Here is a 20,263-nt window from a genome sequence, read left to right as displayed (position 1 = left end):
CTGGGCAAGACACTTGCCACTCATGTGTTGGAACCCCAATATACAAAAGATGGAAGTTGAAAGAAGAAAAAAGTTTAATCTCATCATGGTAGTTGTCACAATAGCATTTACATAATGCTTTGAGCTTTGCCAAATGCTTTGCAAATAATTTCACCACACAATGACCCTGTGAGGTAGATGTTGCTATTATCCCCATTTTCTAGATGAAGAAACTGAGGCAGCCAGTGATTAAGTGATTTGCCCCACGGTAGTTTTGGGTAAGAGTTGGAGTTACTTGCTGAACTTGGTCTAACTTGACTCTAGATCTCTATTGGCTGTTCCACCCACCTGCCTCTAGATGGAACTCATATCCAGACATTTGTAACTACAATTCTAGCTCTCATGGCTCCCAAGGCTAGTGTTCTACAATGCCTAGCTCCCTTTTAAGTACAACTTTAAATGCTGGGCAAAAAAAAAAAAAGATTTAGAAGACTATTTTGGCAGAAAAAAATTTTTCATGTGGTCCAAATATTCTTGTCTTTTATTAATCAATATAGTCTTGCTTGCTACCTCTGAAGCTCTTTAATTTGTTTGTAGCTTCAGGTTTGCCTAATTGCAGCTATTCACAAATGGCTACTTGGTTAGGAGACTTCTCATGATTTCCATCAGACTGTTTCAAATTGCACACTATAATTATGGCTTTTAACACCAAAATTGACTAGGCTATCCTTTGAACCCACAATTTAGTGAGGTCAAGCTCATTACATAGAACATCCCATTTCTAATATTTAGTAAATTTTCGGCATAGTCTGCCCCATAGCAGATATATAAATTCTTACTGCTTCCTTGAATCCCATCTACAACATTCCCTTAACCTCTCTTCAAACTTAGATCCTCAAGGCAGCCTATTCTATCTTTGGTCATTCTGATTATAGAAAATTGCAGTTACAGAGCTTCTTACTAATTAAAACTTATTGGTTCTAATTACATTCCTGCTGCTCTTCAGAGTTGTATCAAATACTTCACCTCTGAGACAAATAGTAATGACTTTTATTGATGGGGAACTTAAACTTAATAAAGTGACTTGGGCAGTGTCCTGGTGACTGTCAGACTTTGATTTGAAGCCTGTTCCATATTATTACTCACAAAGATGTTCGTAGTTTTGCCTTTTAACCAAACAGTTAAATTCCATTTCACGTGACAGTCTTTCATATATTTGAAGATAGCTATTTCCTATATTCTATAGGCCAAATGTTTCAATTTGTTCAGTCATTAATGGTTTTGAAATCCTATCTCACTTTCAGCCCTAGATTTGTTTGAATTGGTTTTTTAAGATGTGGCATTCAAAATTTTAATTCTTCTAGGAAAAGGTAACTTTCTTTAAGAATAAAATTACAGGGCATATAGCCAGTTTGCTATTACATTACACTTGTGGTAGGTGAGGATACATGTCTTAGGGCATCATTATTTGAAACTTAGCAGTAAGCCCTATTCCTGCTGTAAAACTTAATTTAGAAAATGTGTGATATACCTACCCTTTGCAAAAAAAAAATTCATTTTACTAGTTAAGCTGTTTCAGCTAGACCTTTAGAAATTTATTGTATTATGAAAATCAGACACAAATACTTAAATGTAGCTGTGGCCTAATAAGTGTGAGAGGTCGAGATCTTAACCATGCTTTCTCATCCTGTAACTAGTTCACATCCTCATATATACTTTGGACATCCAGTATGCTATAGTGACTTTTCTCTGGAAGAAGTCCTGGATCTCTCTTCTTGCTACATTTTTGACTCATGCCTTATTTTCCTATCTTGCACATCTACATTTGATTTTTTTTTAATGCTTTTTGCCTACAATTCAGTTTTGGGTAATATTTGTAGCCTGTTTATATCCATCAATAGTTACTCCATTTTTCTTTTGGTGAAATTGTACCTCTTCCATGATTCACAGATGTAGTGGAACTGGAAGTGTTAACATTTACATATTTACATTTTTTTGCTTCTGTGTCTTTCTGATTGTTTTGTGTATGCTTATCATGTGAGTCAACGGCATGAGTCAAGTATTAAATGAAATGATTATTATAAAATCAACTCTGAAACTCTTATATTTGTCCCTCTAAAAGAATCTGAGTCAATCCTTTATTTAGGTGCAATTTTGATACTACAACTTCAGTCTTTTGAAGATCGTTATTTTTGATAAGTTTATATTCCTCTACTAATTTATAAATAAGATTACAATGATTCCATAGACTGAACCAAACATTTTAATAAGGATTTCTATAGACTTAAAAATAATAGTAGCTCTTATGCTTCTTTTGATGTGTGTATGTCTCTTACCTGGTTTTGGTCATTTCTGTAAATCTCTAGTGAGTACATTAATTTTTTTTTATCACTTTATAAGTCTTTTAGCATGTACTTTAAAAATTCTGCTTTATTAATGTGTGCCACATGTTTTTTACTACTCTTTGTTTGTATTTGCCAGGATTAGGTGTATATATGGTTTAAGTGCTTCTGTTAATATCTGGATATAAGGAGTGGGTATTTTGCCTAAGCATGTGTGCTGCTTTAAAGTTTTTAAAAATAGGGCTTTTATCATTCTGTGGTCAAGAAAAGCAAGTGGGTTAATGATATTATCTGTGGCAGCTAGTCATGAGCACACTTCTGTGTTAATATATTGTAGGCTTGTTTATAAGTCACAGTTGTAATTTAAAAAGTTGGATCCCATATGGTAAAATAACTAAAAATTCCGTACTTTCAGACCAATACAGAAATAACTCAGATGAATCTTAAAATAGACCCATGTGAAAATTGAACCATAGTCCAAATCAAATTCATGAATGATACTGACAAATTACACGACAAGTACTATTTTGGTAATAGCTTAAAAAAATTTTAACTGTAGAAAGCACACTGCATTCTAATACTTTTTGCATTAACCCTGGAAGAAGCTGTGATTCTAGTGATTGAAGAAATGAAAAAGAATGTATTAAGTGCTTACTATGTACTTAACTCTGGAGACACAAATAACAGACTCATCAGCCCCTGACCACAAAGAACATTCTCTATTCTAATGGAGATTATACATGGTGGGGACTGGTGGCCAGGGAAAGGAATTAAGATCTAGAAAGTCACAAAAATGTTAAATAACTGGGTTGAAGTGTAGAACAAATAGTCTCCAGCAGAGTCTTAACCAGCATCCATTAAGCACCTACTTAGGATATGAGAGGTACTTTTGCTAAGCACTGGAAATAGAAAGCAAGAAAAAAGTCTCACCTCTAAGGAACTTATAGAGAGAAACAACATAAGTTTCTTTTTACATAAGCACACATACACTGAATAGACATAGGATAACTGTTAGTTTTAGTTCAAGATTATCAAACATTTCTATTTGAATTCTGCTCAGTATTCAAGAAAGTAATTTGATAAATACTTAGTTTCTTGTGTATCCACAACCATGTGTATAAAGAAAGGATTAACATAGTTGGATGTCTTAAACTCTTGAAGTAAATTAAATTAACTTCTTTTTTGTATCATAAGTAGGTCTCAATTAAGAAACCTTGCCAAACAAAATACAGTAAAAATTCCTTTAACAACCTCAGCTATACACATAAATAATGCTACACAGCTTATAACCAGAAAGGAACAAGAAGTCCTGAGGTGCACAAAATTTGTATCTGCTAAATTTCATGCAGATTCTTTTTTTTAAGTTTCATAATCTTTATATCTAAAGGGTTAGAATTGTTTTCTTGGGAGAAGCCTATAGATGTCACTTTGCCTGATAAGGGAGTAAAAGAATGAAGTATAGGCACAACAATTTTGGGGCATGATAGTCTTGCATCCCTTAAGATTTTTGCTGTATCACAAAGAAATAGTTCATAATAATGGTCCAGAGTCATCAAGAAAATGTTGTTATATTCCATGCATTGTGTTGAAGTCAGTGAAGTATGACATTTATGAAAGATTTATATTAAAACCTTTTAATTAACAATGTTTTGGGATTTAAGCTTTGGTTGTCTGAGAATTACATGAACACCATGCCTTTGAAGATGTTGATTATGTGTTATGGTTCTGTTAATGATAAGACTGTTCTTTGTATCTTTTTTTGAGTTCATGATAGTCTTTGCTAAAAAACATGAAGCAATTTTTATTGCCTTACCTTCCATGTATATCTGTAGTAATAGTAGAAGTTGCACAAATTTAAGAGGCTTACCTGCTTGCAGTCAGAACTGTTAAATTACTTTGGATGAAAAGGTATCTTTCAGTTAAACATCGTAGATCCAAGGAATGTTTTTCCTCCATGCTTATCTGTGAGACTGTGGGTTTTGTAAATGACTACCCTCCCTTTCTCCTTTTCCATCTTTATACTTTAGCCTTTTTTCTTACGATTCCTAGTAAATCAACTTGAAGCTCAAACCAAAAGGATGATTTTTTTTTTCAAACCAAAAAGGTTTTGTCTTAGAATCACTACTGTGTATTAGTTCAAAGACAGGAGAGTAAGGGGTAAGGGGCCAGGCAGTGGTGGAGGTTAAGTGACTTGCCACAGGTCACACAACTAGGAAGTGTCTGAGGCCGAATTTGCCTTTCTCTAGGCCTAGGATGTCCTTTCTCTAGGCCAGGCTCTTAATCCATCCACTAAGCCACTAGTTGTGCCTTGAAAGGAATAATTGTTCATTCTTGAGTATTTTAATTAGTGTCAAGACAAGATCCAATCTGATAACCCCCCTTGACCAACTCTTGAATGTCCTTGAGTATACTTTATTCTGTCTTCCTGAATAATGTATGTCAAATTTATAGATTTCCTTGTGCTTAGAAATAGATGTTTATAAATAATTTCTTCTATAACGTGAATGATTATTTTTCAGGTTTTGTAATTTGGCACATTTTATCACTATTACTTTGCCCCTATGTGGATGCCCTCATGCTACATCTATAGTTCAGAGGAGCCATTTTTTTTTGTCTTACTTCAAGTCAGTGATTCCCATAGCAATTCTAGGGTCTAGGGAAATAATAGGCTGCTATGATATTTTACATGAAGCAAACTTTGAGGGGAAAGGAACTAGTTTTGGGGTATTGGTCCCTTTGCTACTGAGAATTGTGAAAGGGCAGAATTGTGGTGGGGAAGTTGAATACTTAAGTGATCAGTGTCTCAAACTGGTTCCTGCTAATTTGCTAATATTAGGGGCAAAAAACACCAATCCTGAAACTATGATACAACCTTTGATTAGATTTCTTTTTAAAATGAATTGTTACATTGTTGTTATAATTGGAATATTTTTCAGTTATTTTAATTTTACTCTATGTATTTCATAAGTATTTATTGAGCATCTACTCTTATCTATACCAGATCCTTTGGGAAAATGTAAAATAATGAATAATCCCATCTCTTAATGGGTGTACCTTTCAAATGGTGTTGACAGTAGAACACTGTTTCCTATTCAATTTGATGAGATTCTTACCAACCATTTCTTTTCTTTTTTTTTTTTTAATTAAACCCTTACCTTCTGTCTTGGAGTCAATACTGTGTATTGGCTCCAAGGCAGAAGAGTGGTAAGGGCTAGGCAATGGGGGTCAAGTGACTTGCCCAGGGTCACACAGCTAAGAAGTGGCTGAGGCTGGATTTGAACCTAGGACCTCCAGTCTCTAGGCCTGGTTCTCAATCCACTGAGCTACCCAGCTGCCCCCCCAACCATTTCTTTAACCCCCAATTTTTATTAACTGTGTTCTAAACTTCAGACCAAGTTAATGATGTAGTTGAGAAAATCTAGTAGATTATGTTTACAGGATACATTTCTGGAATGCCTGCATCTATTTTAAAATGAAGGTTTGCTTGGTAGAGAATGTGAGAAAACCTATTGGTCTTTTATAATATGACAAAAGACCTCACTCTTCTGTCTTGTTGCTTCATTCAGTTTTTTGTGTAGAAGAGTAGCTATAGGTCCATTATTAGTGGCTTTATTTAAAGAATCTTCTGCCCCCAGTCAGTATGTAATGATAGCAAACTAGTAAGTCTTGAATCAGTTTAATTTTATTTAAATGTAGAGACTTAATCATATTTCTTTTATACATGTAAAACCTTAAAAGAAGTCTCTTGACAGTCATATTTTGACTTGGTAGCTCTTTTCTCTTTGTTACATGTTAGCTGAGTGTCCTTGTTATGACACTTGAAGTTATGCATCAGTTGTAATATCCACAGTTTACAGAAGTAGTTCCCATTTTTGCAGATACTTATGACCTGCATACTAATGTGCAAGACCTTGAGTTAGAATGGAGAATATTTGAATAAGAAAGTTAAGATGGAAGGGGATGGAGATTGAGACTTTCAAACAGTGCGGTTAGTATCATGATATTACCAAAATTACTTAAAATTTGGTGGATCAACAAACTTGGAATGCATTGTTTAGTTAGCAGTAATTCTCTTGGATTTTGTAGAGAATCTACTGAATCAATTTGTCCTTTTTTTAAATCACTTCATCTTTTTTGTGATTATATAATGGGGCAGAAATCATATTTAATTATATTTTTAAAAGTTACTTAGTCATTAGAAATGTTGAGTCATAGAAACCAGATATTTCCCAGTCTTCTCATGTTTTTTTGGCCCATCTAAATAAAAGACTTGTAAAACTGCTCTGCCTAGAGCAGGACATATCAGGATCTAGTGGTTTAGTTAAGAACTATTGGAAGGTTTTGAACATTCATGTAATGAAATCAAAATGATGTATCACTTCCCTTACCTACCACAGGAGAGATTTCCAGTATATTTATAGACTTGAGTTTCCAAAATTGTGCTAAAGCTAACACGTATGTATAGACTATTAGTATGTGGACTATTTAACTGAATAAAGTTGACTCTTAAAGGAACCACTAGTTTAAAGGAATTAGTATTTTCTTAGTCTTATTTTCCTTTAATTTATGCAGTGTTCAGCTAGCTAGTTTATCATCATCATCATCAAATATTTATCAAGTTGTCCCATGCATGTACTAGATGATTTATAGATAGGCTAAGAAATAGTCAATGAAGTTTACAAAGAATTGATGTTGATGTGGACATACTGATTTACATAAGATGTCTATAGTGTGTTATACACCTGATCATATATAAATAGAAATAGGTGTTAATAAATAAATGAATGCTACCTTATGATAGCTTTCAGGTATATTATGGGTATTCATTCCTGGAGGGAAAACTGGGACTTCTTTGGGTAGGACTGAGAGTTGTTTGTTTTTTTTTTTAATAGAAAAACATCATATACTAAGAGAACTATTTGAATTTAAAAAGAATGAGTTAGCATAAGTTGGTCAAAGAAAGCACAAAAAGAAATGGATGCTTTAAGGAATCCAGATAAGTTGTTAACTTACCTAAAAGACGTTAGGGAAACTAAGACAAGGTTGAGAACTTTTAAATGGAGAAAGGAGTTTAGACCTAATGCCCAAGAGCCAAGAAAGAAATGAAGAAAGGGCTTTTTGGTGGGCATAGTGGCAAGGGAGACTATTGGTGAGATTTCAACAATGGAATGATCAGGGCCTGTACTTTGTTGATGAATGTTCCTGATCTATTTTTTTGTTTCTAGAATCCATTAATTTAAGGCATTACTTACTTGGGTTAGGAGTAAAATAATAACAAATTCTTTGGGATAGAAAGGATTATTTTAGGGTTTGTTTTTTATTTTTTTTTGTCTTTAAACTGTTCATCTGAATAATTATTTTCCTTCCTGATTTGTTAGCTTGTGGCTGTCTGACCCTTGCCATCAAACACCATGGCCAGCAATGTCACCAACAAGACTGATCCTCGTTCCATGAACTCCCGTGTCTTCATTGGAAATCTCAACACTCTGGTTGTTAAGAAGACTGATGTTGAGGCCATCTTCTCAAAGTATGGCAAGATTGTGGGCTGCTCTGTTCATAAGGGGTTTGCCTTTGTTCAGTATGTTAATGAGCGAAATGCCCGTGCTGCTGTGGCAGGAGAAGATGGCAGAATGATTGCTGGCCAGGTACTAGGTAAGTTTTGATTGAAATGAAGTTACTAATTTGTCTTTCAACATTTTATTGATTATGAGCATTTTTACCAATGCAAATCAGTAATAACTTGTGGGTGATGAGTAGATATTTTGGTATATATCATGAATTTATCTAATGCTTTGAGATGATGGGTAGGTCAGCGGGAGGAGAGAAAAGGTAACTTGTGAAATTTTTTAAATGTATAGGAGGCCAAATAGCAAAGTAAAAAATAAGAAATAATCTCATTTTGCTTTGTGCAGAGTAGAGGTTGTATGAGCTGAAATGGCAAACCTGGTTTAAAAAGAAAAGAATATGGATCATGGGAGAAGCTAGGTGGCATAATGAATAGAATGGGCCTAGAGTCAGGAGGACTTGGGTTCAAATCTAGCCCCAGACACCTAGTGTGACCCTGGGCAAGTCACTTATTAACCCTGATTGCCTTAACCCTAGATTGCCTTCTGTCTTAGAGATAGAAAAGATAGAAAGTAAGGGTTTAAAAAAAAAAGGCCATGACATTTCTTGTACTTCTTTATAAGGCTACTCTAATTTCATAATATGTAGATTATCACAAAACTCTTTAAAATTACAAAAAAAATAGAACTTTGTTCTGGCCTGGACTTTTGACTTGTTTGGTGAAAAGTACAAAGAATGGATAACTGAATTCTCCTCTTAAGACTGAAGATTAGTGTGTGTGTGTGTTTAGGCAATGGGGTTTAAGTGACTTGCCCAGGGTCACACAGCTAGGAAGTGTCTAAGGCTAGATTTGAACCCAGGACCTACCATTTCTAAGACTGGCTCTCAGCCATCCAGCTGCCCCCTGAGGATTAATGTTATGGTTGGAGAGTGGTAGGATTCAAAATGATAGATAGCTAGGGTATAGGCTATTTTATTTTTTAAAAAATTATTTTAAATTATTTTCCATGGTTACATTATTTAGTTTTTTTTCCCTCTCTTCCCTCCCCTCTCCCAGAGCTGACAAGCACTTCTACTGGGTTATACATGTATTATTATTCAATCCTTATTTCCATATTATTCATTTTTGAAAAGAATAAAACGGCACTGAGAATTTTGACTTCTTTAGATACAGGATTCCTATCAACATTAGAGTTTCTACTGGAATGCCCATCCCCAGTATAAGGACTTGAGCACCTAGATTTAGAAGGTTATTAAAATTTTAAATTTTTTTTGCCTTGACCTCAGAGAAATTAGACAGTAACTACTTCAGCAATTAACATGCTTTCATAAGCATTCAGGCATGTATTTGAGCCTTTCCCAGTCTATAGGAGTTGGTTGGCCTTCTAGATGGGCAAAATATAGGCAATTGTGATTTTTAAAAAACTCTTACCTTTTGTCTTAATAGCAATTCTAAGATAGAAGAGTAGGGAAGGCTAGGCAATCAGGGTTAAGTGACTTGCCCAGGGTCAAAGAGCTAGAAAATGTTTTGAGGTCAGAATTGAATTGCTTGGTGCAGAATTGAATCTTCTGGGCTACCTAGTTGCAACCCCCCCCCCCCCCCAATTGTGATTTGAGAAATTAGGTACTTAAGGCCAAAAATGTCTCAAAAATATTTCTAAAATTAGATCATTGCTCCTTTTTTTTTTAAGTTAGATATTACCCTCCATCTGAAGACTTTATTTAAGATGAAAGTATTCCCAGGAGAGGATAATACATTAGGTCACTAAAACCATATTGCATTGGTTTTTGTCTGTTTTTTTGTTTGTTTTTTTCATCATGATGAGGGAAATCATTGACTGCCAAAGTGAGGAGACAGAGGGTGTAAAAAATTGCCTACTCTAACATTTTTTGGATTTTAGATACTTATGTGCAAAGCACTATATTGGGCTAAGGAATGTTGTAGAAGGAATGAAAGACTTCTTTAAGTCCCTCTATACTTATTTCATTAGTTTAATACTAATTTATTTTAAACTAAGGACCTACCTTTTGAAGAATGCTATACTGTTAAGAAATTTGAGAGAACAGAATATGAAAATGACTGATTTACCTTTCAATAAATGATAGTTTTTACTCCCTTGATGGAGTTGTCATTCAAATTTATGATTCTTTTCAGATATTAATCTGGCTGCAGAGCCAAAAGTGAACCGAGGAAAAGCAGGTGTGAAGCGTTCTGCAGCGGAGATGTACGGGTCAGTACCAGAACACCCTTCTCCGTCCCCTCTACTCAGGTCCGGAACTTTATTATTTATAAATGCATTGCGTCCATCCATGGGCATTTTCTTCTCTATCTGTTTTCTGGAAGTGGGAGGGCTAAGTGAATTTTAATGCTTATTCTATGTACAGATTAGCTTGAATGTATTTTAGAATGTTTTTCCAAGCCTCCTTTCTTTGCTCCCAAGAATTTTGATTCCTGCAATTTTTTTCTTTTAGAATTTAGTGTAGTAGTGTATATAGTTAGTATTAGGGTAAGACAAGCTTTTCAGGAAAAAAAAAACTAAGTTGGGAGAGAATATTTTTAATGTAGAAGGGGTTAAGTGCTAGTGAAGGTATTTAATTATGACTCTGGGCCTAATTTGTTTTCTGAAACACCACATTTGTGGTGTATACTCGAAATTAAGATTTTATTAAACTTTCCCTATTTAGTTAAGGTATGTTGTGGTTCAGGGTGCTGAGGATCTCATTTGGAGCCAAGGAATTTCTGATTAAGGGATTGATTGTATGAGTGGTTTGGGAGTGTGCTGAGCCATTTGCTGTATGGCTTTATTTCTTCCAGTCTGCTGTTGTGATTTTGTGGTAACAGCTCCACACTGACAGTCTCTTTTGGGATTTGTCTTTCAGCTCTTCCTTTGACCTGGATTATGATTTTCAACGAGATTATTATGACAGGTATGAATTTTATTCTTCTGAAATAAAAATCAGATTAATTGGTCTGTGTTGTCCATGTTAGTTAGATTTGATGAGGTCAGAAATATTCATTAAAAGTATTTGAGTAATTGATGTGCTGAGCATGGCAAATTTGTCTAGTGTTAAACAATTATACTTCCACAGGAACAACTAAGTAATTCCATATATGGATCTTCTATATTAACTGAGAAAACTATATATGTAAGATTTCTTGGCCCTTGACATTATTCTTCAATTATAACAACAAAAGGAAATTAAACTACGAACTATCCAATTTGTCTAATTTGTTTTCAAATACCTATACCATTACTCTAATTAGTAGATTAAATTCTTTGCTTTAGGAGAAGTGAAAGTTAATGAATTATAAATAATTGTTCTTGCAAATAAGTGTCTTATATTTCATAACAAAGTTTTCTTTGCCAGTTTGGAAACTCAGTAGTTCCAAATCAAATTCATGTTCAGTTAGAACCTTTTAGATTTCTTAGGAGTAGTCCAGAATACTAAGGTCTTTCTTGATGAGATAAATTTTTGGACTGTGTGGTCTTTTGCGTTTTATTCTTAAAGAAGTATATTACGGCAGCTAGGTGGTGCAGTGCTTTGGGATCCAGATCTAGAGATGGGAGAGCCCTAGGTTCCAATGTGACCTTGGATACTTCCTAACTGTGTGATCCTAGGGAAGTTGTTTAATCCCCATTGTCTAGCCCTTAACTGTTTAACCCCATTGCCTAGCCCTTAACTGTTCGGCATTAGAACTGATACTTAGTACATATTCTGAGATAAGAAGTAAGGGTTAAAAAAAGTATGTTAGTATCCTGAGCTCTGTACCCTTATGTCTTTTACCTTAGGGATAGATGTTGAAAAAACTTTTTTTTGTATTAGATATCCTTAGAATTAATACCAGCTATCAGTTCTAAAGCAGAAGAGTAGGAGGGTCTAGGCAGTTGGAGTTAAAGTGGCTTGTTTATAGTCACACATCTAGGAAGGGTTTAAAGCCATGTTTAAACCTAGGACCTCCCATTTCCAGGCTTGCCTCTATCCTCCAAACCGCCTAGTTGTCCCTTGGATCTGTTCTTTAATTGATTTTAGGGACTTCTGATGAAAACACATACTAATAATGAAGATCAGCATGTTCTCTACAACTTAGAACCCTCTGTAGAGTTAACTAGAGCAGTAGTGTCAAACTCTTTAAGTAGAATTGATCCCTAGGCTGTAGGATGGACTTAGAAAACTATAAATCAGTTTCCTAATTACATTTTGTTTGAGCCAGAATTTTATAGTCTGGCATAGACCCCTGAACTGTTAAGTCAGGCAATATATGTTAGAGGGAGTATTAGAAATAGCATAGGGCCCAACGTAATATCCAATAAGCCATATTTTTTTTCATTTCTTTCTTATACTCGATATTTTTCTATTAATTTTCCATTGAATATATTCCTTTTTCTTTATAAATAAATTTTTATTGCAATATCTTGCTTTTTATATCCCAATTTTTTGTTTCTGGTATTTACCTTCTTCCTTGTCTCAAGACATCTATCCTATCTATACATTAAGTATTTTTTTAAAGAAAAGGAGGAAGGAAAAACTAGGAAAGTGGCCAAATATCGATGCATAATTTCAAATTTTATCTTGAAACTATTCTACCAAGTATCAACATTATACATGATTCTATAATAAATTGAAATTAGATACATGACCTGAATGTCATAATGTAAAAATTCATAGCTATGGGCAGGGACAGTTGTCTTCTTAACCAAAGGATAGAGACAGATAAACTAGATAACTTTGATTACATGAAACTGAAAAGTTTCTGCACAAACAACATTGTACATCGGGTTGTAAGGGGAGAAATTTTTGGCAAAAATATCTTGTCATGTATTTTAAATAAGTATTTGATAGCCATGATATGTAGATAACAGAAATATATATGAGACTAAAGGCTATTCTCCAATAGATGAGTGAAAAAAGGATAAGGGCAAATGTTCCAAAACATTAACAACTGTGAACGAATCTAAAACAATAATAGAAATGCAAATAAGAACAGCCCAGGGGGCAGCTGGGTAGCTCAGTGGATTGAGAACCAGGCCTAGAGACGGGAGGTCCTAGGTTCAAATCCAGCCTCAGCCACTTCTTAGCTGTGTGACCCTGGGCAAGTCACTTGACCCCCTTTGCCTAGCCCTTACCACTCTTCTGCCTTGGAGCCAATACACAGTATTGACTCCAAGACGGAAGGTAAGGGCTTTAAAAAAAAAAAAGAACAGCCCAGTTAATCTAGTTTTGATAGTATTTAGAGGATGAATAGATATGTGATTTCTGTGACTTTGAAATCAGGGTTTATATGATACTAATTGACCTAGGACTATCCATTTCTAGCCTAGTGATTCTTTGATTCTATAAAGTCTTTTTATTTACTGGGTTTCATCTTAATTAATAATATTTATTTTCAGGGTTTTATATTTGCTTTAGGCCACAGTACTTTTGTCCCTGGAGAGAGGAACAGATGAATATTTCATTTCATAGTAACCTCTAAACTAATACAAGAACACCCAATTTGTTTTATTTTTTTCCACCTTAAATACAAGTATGAATGAAGTTTATTTTTTATTATTTTCTGATTAATAAGGAAGGAGTAATTAATTTCTCATCTGGAGTTATTTTATGATAAACAACATGGAATAGGATTTGCATTCCAAAATGTGTGGTATGGGGAAATTAAGACTAGGGACCCCGGACCAGGAAATACATTCCCCCTGTCTTTATTGCATAGTCACTTTTTTTAAGTCCAAAGTAGTATTAGTGTTGCCCAAAAAAGGTGGTTAAGAGTGGTAAACTGGAAGGCCAATGTAAATTGAACCCTAACTACTCTGCTCCTGGAATTGAATGTCAATTGGTTATCTAACTAAGTGAGGTTAACTGGGTTCAGAATCTAATTCTTAACTTTTATAAGTTCAGAAACTAATTTTTTCAGTTTACCCAAAGGTAATGAAACTAAAAAAGCTTGGCATAAACCAGCATCCCTTTTTATTATAGTGAGATGATCCTGAGAACAATAAAAAAAAACCTCTCCCCCAAACATTATGGAAATGCTGTCATTCAAAACTATTGAATTACAAGTGCTCTGACCTTGTACTCTTTTGGTGTGTATCTTACTGATCCGAGGATGCTATAATTGAGGCAGTAAAGTAGATTTGACTTTTAAATGGAGATGTTTTATCATTTGCTTTCTACTCTTAAACAGGTGAAGGGATGGGATGATTTTAAAAATAAAATATATTCATTCAACTATTTAAAAAAAACACCTCCAACAAAACAAAAGAGTCATTTGTGCAGATTTCTCCTTTCTGCTAGGTAATGCCCATTTAAAGTATACCATGTTGGCAATTAGAATACTTTTTGGTGAGCTTAGAAATATTTAATTTCTGAGAGTTCTGTAAGACATGTTTTCTTCACAAATAATGCCTACCACTTGACTTATTCTTTGCTACCACAAAAAGCATTCCACAAAGTTATTAGTAGTTTGGTTACTTACTCCTACATAGAGTCATGTCATACTGGTTTTTCAGCTCTTATATTTTTCTTAATAGTTACCAAACATACCAATTTAAAAAAAATTTTGATTTCTTAAAAGAAGAAAAACTAATATGTTGAACATTTTAGTAACTTCATTTCAAATAAACAATAGTTAACCTTTAGATACTTTTAAGATTTGCAAAATCCTTTATATACATTATCTCAGTCATTATTGCAACTCTGTAATACATTCAAGGCATTATTTTCATTTGGCAGATATGAGAGCTAAAGGAGACAAAAGTAAAATGACTTACTCATTTTTGAAATGAGATTTTGAACCTCAGGTGTCCTTTCCCCAAGTATTATAACACTCAGATCAGTTTACTGTGGTTCCTTTGTTTAGCCATGCTGAGTTATTAGCTGTTGGGTGAAACATTACATATATTGTTGGTGGCTTAACTTTTTTTTGGTTGACTATTAGTTTCCAGTTTTTCCCTAAAAAAAAAAAAATCAAACCACTGATTCCATATTATAGTATAATTAACCCATTTGCTGAAGGATGTACTTGTTAGAAGGTCACATTTGTTTGTTCCTTTTTACTAAAAGTCAAAGAATATAGAAGGCTATTTGAATAGCAGTGAAAGGAATCAGCATTTATCCTATTTACACCACTTTTGTATTTTTTCTTTACCTACCTAATCAAGTCTGGTTGATCACCCCTTTATAACATCCTTCCCTGTTTTTCTTTTTTCTTATCCCTACTACTCTACTACTATAGTTTTTAGATTCATTACCAGAGAAAATGTTTCCTCTTCTGTTTCATCTGCTGCTAAAATGTTCTGTTATGAATAGATCTGGTATCACTCGTACTTCAAAAAAAATCTTTTTAGCTTTCTATGGCTTATTCTTATACTGCATGAATCAAGGCCCTCCATAAACTGGACCTCTTCTACCTTTCCATTTTAGCCCTATCTCAGAACCAGAATCTTAGAACCAGAAGGAACTAATGCCTTTGTATTTTATTTTTTATATTTAAAAATTTTAACAGCTACCAAACAAGTCCACTGCCATATCTGTAACATAGATGAGAGGATTATACATGAAACTATGGCTCTATTACAGATAGATGATTTTTTGTTTTAAATATATAAGATACTCAGCATGCAACTTTGAAAGATCTTTTTATTTGCCTGATTTATACTGATCTCTTCTTATTTTTTGAGTTGCTTTAGTCATTTATATCCCTCTTCTGCTAATATTTTCCCATTTCTTCTCCAATAGAAAAAAAGAAAAAGTTCTTGTAGGAATTGCATAGACAAAACAAATTGGCCTTATTTTAAAGATGAAGAAACTGAGGCATAGAGTTTTAAGTGATTTGTATAAGGTTATACCAGGTGGTAATTGTCAGCCAGAACTCGAACTTGGATACTCTTGTCTCATAAATTCACATATTTTTCTATGTTACTGCTGTCACTGTACTTCCCACACATTTTCTGTGCCAAATCTTTCTCCTCTGTTGACAAATATCTTAAACCTCTGAGCCTTTGTTTTTAAGCTGTTAAGAGGATGGATCATAATATTATGTTATCCATGAAGCCTTTTCTGATACTCTGAAACAAATTCCTACACCCTTTGTTTTGTAGCTTCTGTTTTAATGATTATAAATGAACCCAGGTAAATTGTGACAAGTTATAGATTTGAAATTTAAATATAGACCATCTGCTTATCCTCTAAAACTTGTTAAATTGATGATTTTTAAAAGTGTCATTTCCAAAAATATATTTCCTTTAATCAGATTATTACTTATCTATTATATTAAAAAACCCTTAATTTAATGAAAGAAATCCATTTGAATAAACCTTACCCAACCATTCAACCAAGTCTTACAGAATATGCAATATTCTACATCTATAATCTTTGCAAAGAAGTTTTCTTCATGAGTAAATTTGATTATTGTAATTATATAATTCAGTTTGATTCTTTCCATTAGGTATTTTAGGGAGTCTCATTTATTGGAGACATTGAGAGTTCTATTAGACCCCTTATAGGTGAAATTTACAAAGAGAAAATTTGACTTTCTTGTCAGAAAAAACTCATAACAGTAAGAGTTGTCCACAAGTGTCCATAAGAATTGTGAAATGACCTTAAGAGGTGATGAATTCAGTGTCTCTGTATGTCTTCAAAGCATAGGCTAGATGACCACATATCATGTCACAGTAGATATTTCTTTGGGTGTATGGGTTGGACTAGATAGGTGCTGAGATCCCTTCTAACTTTAAAATTCTATCACTGTCATAAGAGGAAATCCGTTCAGAACCTCTGAGCTTAAAGATACTATCTTATTTCCTTATTAATTTTTCTTATATCTTTATAATTCTTTTGCTGAAGTTAACAATACATTTTACATATAGTGCAATATTTGCCCAATATTTTTTGTTCATGTTGGCTTTACAAAATTGTGTACATAACAACTTTGAATGATTTGTATTGAGCTATGCTAAAATGTATGTTGTGAAAATGAGGTACTCTCTTCAAAATTGATCTTTATGCCGTAACCCAGTGTTTATATATAATAAAAGATGAAGGTGAAATGGATTTTGAATCCAGATTCCAGGTTGAGCAAAGGAAAGAATTAGAAGGCAGTTATGTAAAATGGAAGATGAGATCTGTATATATCGATCTTGATGGATATTGTTAAAACCAGTTTTCCCTTTCTTAATTCAAATAAGTGAAATACAGTGTCATAAAATATTGTGTAATTCCTTGAAAGCCAATAATTGTCTTTATGAATCTCAAACAATTTATTGAGCTTTTGCCCTAAGCATTATGTAGATTATATTACTTCAAGGCTTTGTCCTCAAGGAACGCAGTGTAGAAATGGACATAGGTTAAACAGTGATGTCAATTAAGTATAATTGGAGGAAAGCAATAGGTTTTTAACAGATATATGTTTACTACCATTGCACTATAATTAGAATTGTTTACTTAATTAGGTCTAAGTTTAGGGGAATGTGGTACTCCTAAGTCTGTTCTCATTATTTTGGGTTAGCTTTTGTTATCCAGTTTCTTCCTGTAATTTCACATGAAGGGTTACTTTTCTTCACTTTTTTCTTGAAATTGTATAGTAAGATCAATGGAGATCTTGGGACCTGTCATGTGGCCAGTTGGTCTTTTAATGTGTTTCCTTGATGACACCTTAAGCTTATTCAGAATTCCTCATTTTAAAATAATTTCTTTATGCTGATACTCAATAATACTCTTATTAGTATTTTTGTTACTTCTTAAATTTTTTGAGGGCAATAGTTTTTCAGTGGAGTAGGGGGATAGGTTAGGAGTGCAATGAATAACAACCATTATAACATGTAATGCAAAACAAATTTCTACATTTGCTGTGACCAAAAATGCATGTCTCATTTAGCAATATATAGTCCTTCACCTTTGTCAGGTAAATCATGTTCTTCAATTATTGGTCCTCTGGAATTATGGGTGGGCATTGCATTGATGGGAGTTTCAAAACAGCATCTCTTTTTACTTTGTTATAGTTACAATGTCAAAACCAGGATTCCCAGCAAATGGAGGAAGAATAAGAATTCACAAGTGAAGGAAAAAGAAAATTATTAGAGATTGTTATTCCCAACTAATATGTCAACAAAATTGGCGACTTAAATGAAATGGATAAATACTTATAAGACTAAGATATTGTTCCTAGGTTAATAGAATAAGAAGTAGAGAATTTAAGCGACCTAATTTTGGGGGGAAATGAACATGCCATTAATGTACTCCACTCCCAAAGGGAAAGTAAAGCCCTGTTACTAGAGTTATCTATTAAACATTCAAAAGGCAATTCCAATATTGTGCAAAATTTTTGCAAAAGTGAAACAGAAGGGACCCTATCAAAATTGTTTTTTGATGCCTTTGATCTTGCTATCTAAACGAGGGAGAGAAGTTTAGCCTAATTCTTTCTAAAACCTTTACAATTAGAGACTTGTTTCCCAGATCATTCTCTTATAAAAAAAACTAGTGGAATGTTGTCATTGAAAAGATGGGACTTTCTTCCATGGGAAAGATTGTGGTCATTAAAAAACTAGCTTTGCAACAAGTAGGTGAGATTTCCTACTTTCCTTCTGCTCACATTTAGGCTCATTTTTGTTGTCCTCTTATCAGATCAATGTGAACTTATGAAGAAACTAAAGGTTTCCACCCATGTCATAGTCTGAGGAGTCGACCTAATTTCTTTTTAAACCCTTATTTTCTGACTTATTAACATTTCTTTAAGACAGGCAAAGGCTAGCAAATTGGTATGAGGCCTTATTCAGGCAGGGTCACATAACTAGGAAATGTCACATTCAAATTTGAATCTAGGTCCTCCTGACTCCATAGGTGCCCTCACCTATTCTTTCTTGTGTGGATGGTGGAAGAAGGATGTTGAGGTCTTCCAAATATTTCTTTTGTTAATGGCATTTTCATTTTTGATAATGGTAATTTATACTATACAATACTATAAAAAATACCACTTTGAAAGTCTTAACTCTTAGTATTAGCAATAGCCAATCATAATTCTATAGTACTGATGATTACAAATACTTTTCATTTCCTGACAGATGAAAGACTTGAAAATGCAGAATAAAACACATTTTTGGATATTTGTTTTACTTTGAATATTTTTTTAAAATGATTTTGTTTTCCCTTATTTTCAGTAGAGCTGGTTGACTCCAGGTGGTTTTATGTACATGTATATATATAAGAAAGATGCATATTTTAAGAATGTTTTAAAATTTTTTTTCAGTAGAATTGGTTGACTGAGTGCATATATAAAAATAAATATATGTTTATACAAGATGGATACAGAGTAGGTAGATGGGCAGAAGGTGAGTTTTAAGCTGACTGAGGTAGAAGTGAGGCGGAGCATTTGAAGTATGCAGAATAGTGTAATGGTATAGAGATGAGAAACATAAATAATGACTAGACCATAGAAGTTGTAGATCTGATGTTTAATAACTGTTTTATCTTGGGGAAGTTAACTAATCCCTCTGAACTTTCCTTTTCTCTGCTGTGAAGTTGTGATAGTATTTTAAGTACCTGAGTCAAAGGATTATTTGTGAGGAAAACATTTTGTAAGTCAAAATGCTGTGTTAATGAATTAGGATGGGTAAAATTCTCTAGACTGCTGTATTCTAAACTGGACTTCTCAAGGGCACAGCAGTTATTCATATATGAATTGAAGGAAATCTTGAAGGAGATGGGATTTCATAATTTCTACTGACTGTAACATAGCCATTCACTTGTGTTTCACTTGTTGAGTTAAAAATAGCACAATGGTCAAGATCTCTTTTCTAAGTAACTAAACCTGAAGGTATTTGAATTTCTTCTTGTGATGGCTAGAAACTTAGGCTATTAAATACTGTTTCAGAGGCTATTCTGGCATGAGTTTTTTAAAAATAAGATTTGTTTTGTTTTACATCACTATATTTCTCTCTGGTATCCTTCCTGTTTCTTCCAGGGAGCTATGTCATGTAACAAATAGTTTTTTTTTTTTTAAGACAAAAGAGGAAATGGGAGGTGGGGCTGTACAGCAGCATAGCCAATTAATAATAATCTGTGATACTTCTGTAATTTAGGCCTTTGAAAAGGGATGGATTAGGAGTGTCTTCTCATCTTATTGAACTATGCTTGTAATTTGCAGTATTAACTTTAATTTTTTGTGTACAGAGGTTCTTTTCAGTTGTCTACTTTGTATCATTTTATCAGTCGTCATTTTTTATAGTATATTCTATTACATTCATATATCATGATTTATTTAGCCATTCTCCACTCAGTGAACCATCTGCTTTGTTTCTAATTTTTTGCTGTGACAAAACTGCTGCTATAAATATTTTGGTTCATTTGGAGACATTTTTTTTCCAGGGGTCTCTTTGGCTTTGTAG

The 20,263-nt window shown here is 33.7% G+C and overlaps 1 protein-coding gene across 25 annotated transcripts in view; it reads left to right on the top strand.

Annotated features, from left to right (window-relative positions):
- The window catches only part of HNRNPC (heterogeneous nuclear ribonucleoprotein C), a 48,236-nt gene that overhangs the window by 17,356 nt on the left and 10,617 nt on the right, over positions 1-20,263 (top strand). For 15 of the 25 annotated variants that reach the window (XM_056810004.1, XM_056810001.1, XM_056809997.1 and 12 more), the window contains 3 exons: positions 7,700-7,973; positions 10,042-10,117; positions 10,767-10,814. In XM_056810004.1, coding sequence (XP_056665982.1) covers positions 7,733-7,973; positions 10,042-10,117; positions 10,767-10,814 — 365 coding nt within the window. In that variant the 5' untranslated portion in view covers positions 7,700-7,732. Of the gene's footprint in view, positions 1-7,699; positions 7,974-10,041; positions 10,157-10,766; positions 10,815-20,263 lie in introns of all 25 variants that reach the window. The other 10 variants (XM_056809991.1, XM_016427345.2, XM_007479773.3 and 7 more) reach the window with 1 other exon arrangement.

This window comes from Monodelphis domestica, chromosome 1 (genome assembly GCF_027887165.1).
Source record: "Monodelphis domestica isolate mMonDom1 chromosome 1, mMonDom1.pri, whole genome shotgun sequence".
NCBI classification, from domain to species: Eukaryota; Metazoa; Chordata; class Mammalia; order Didelphimorphia; family Didelphidae; genus Monodelphis; species Monodelphis domestica.
This window is presented reverse-complemented; position numbering and strand designations above follow the sequence as displayed.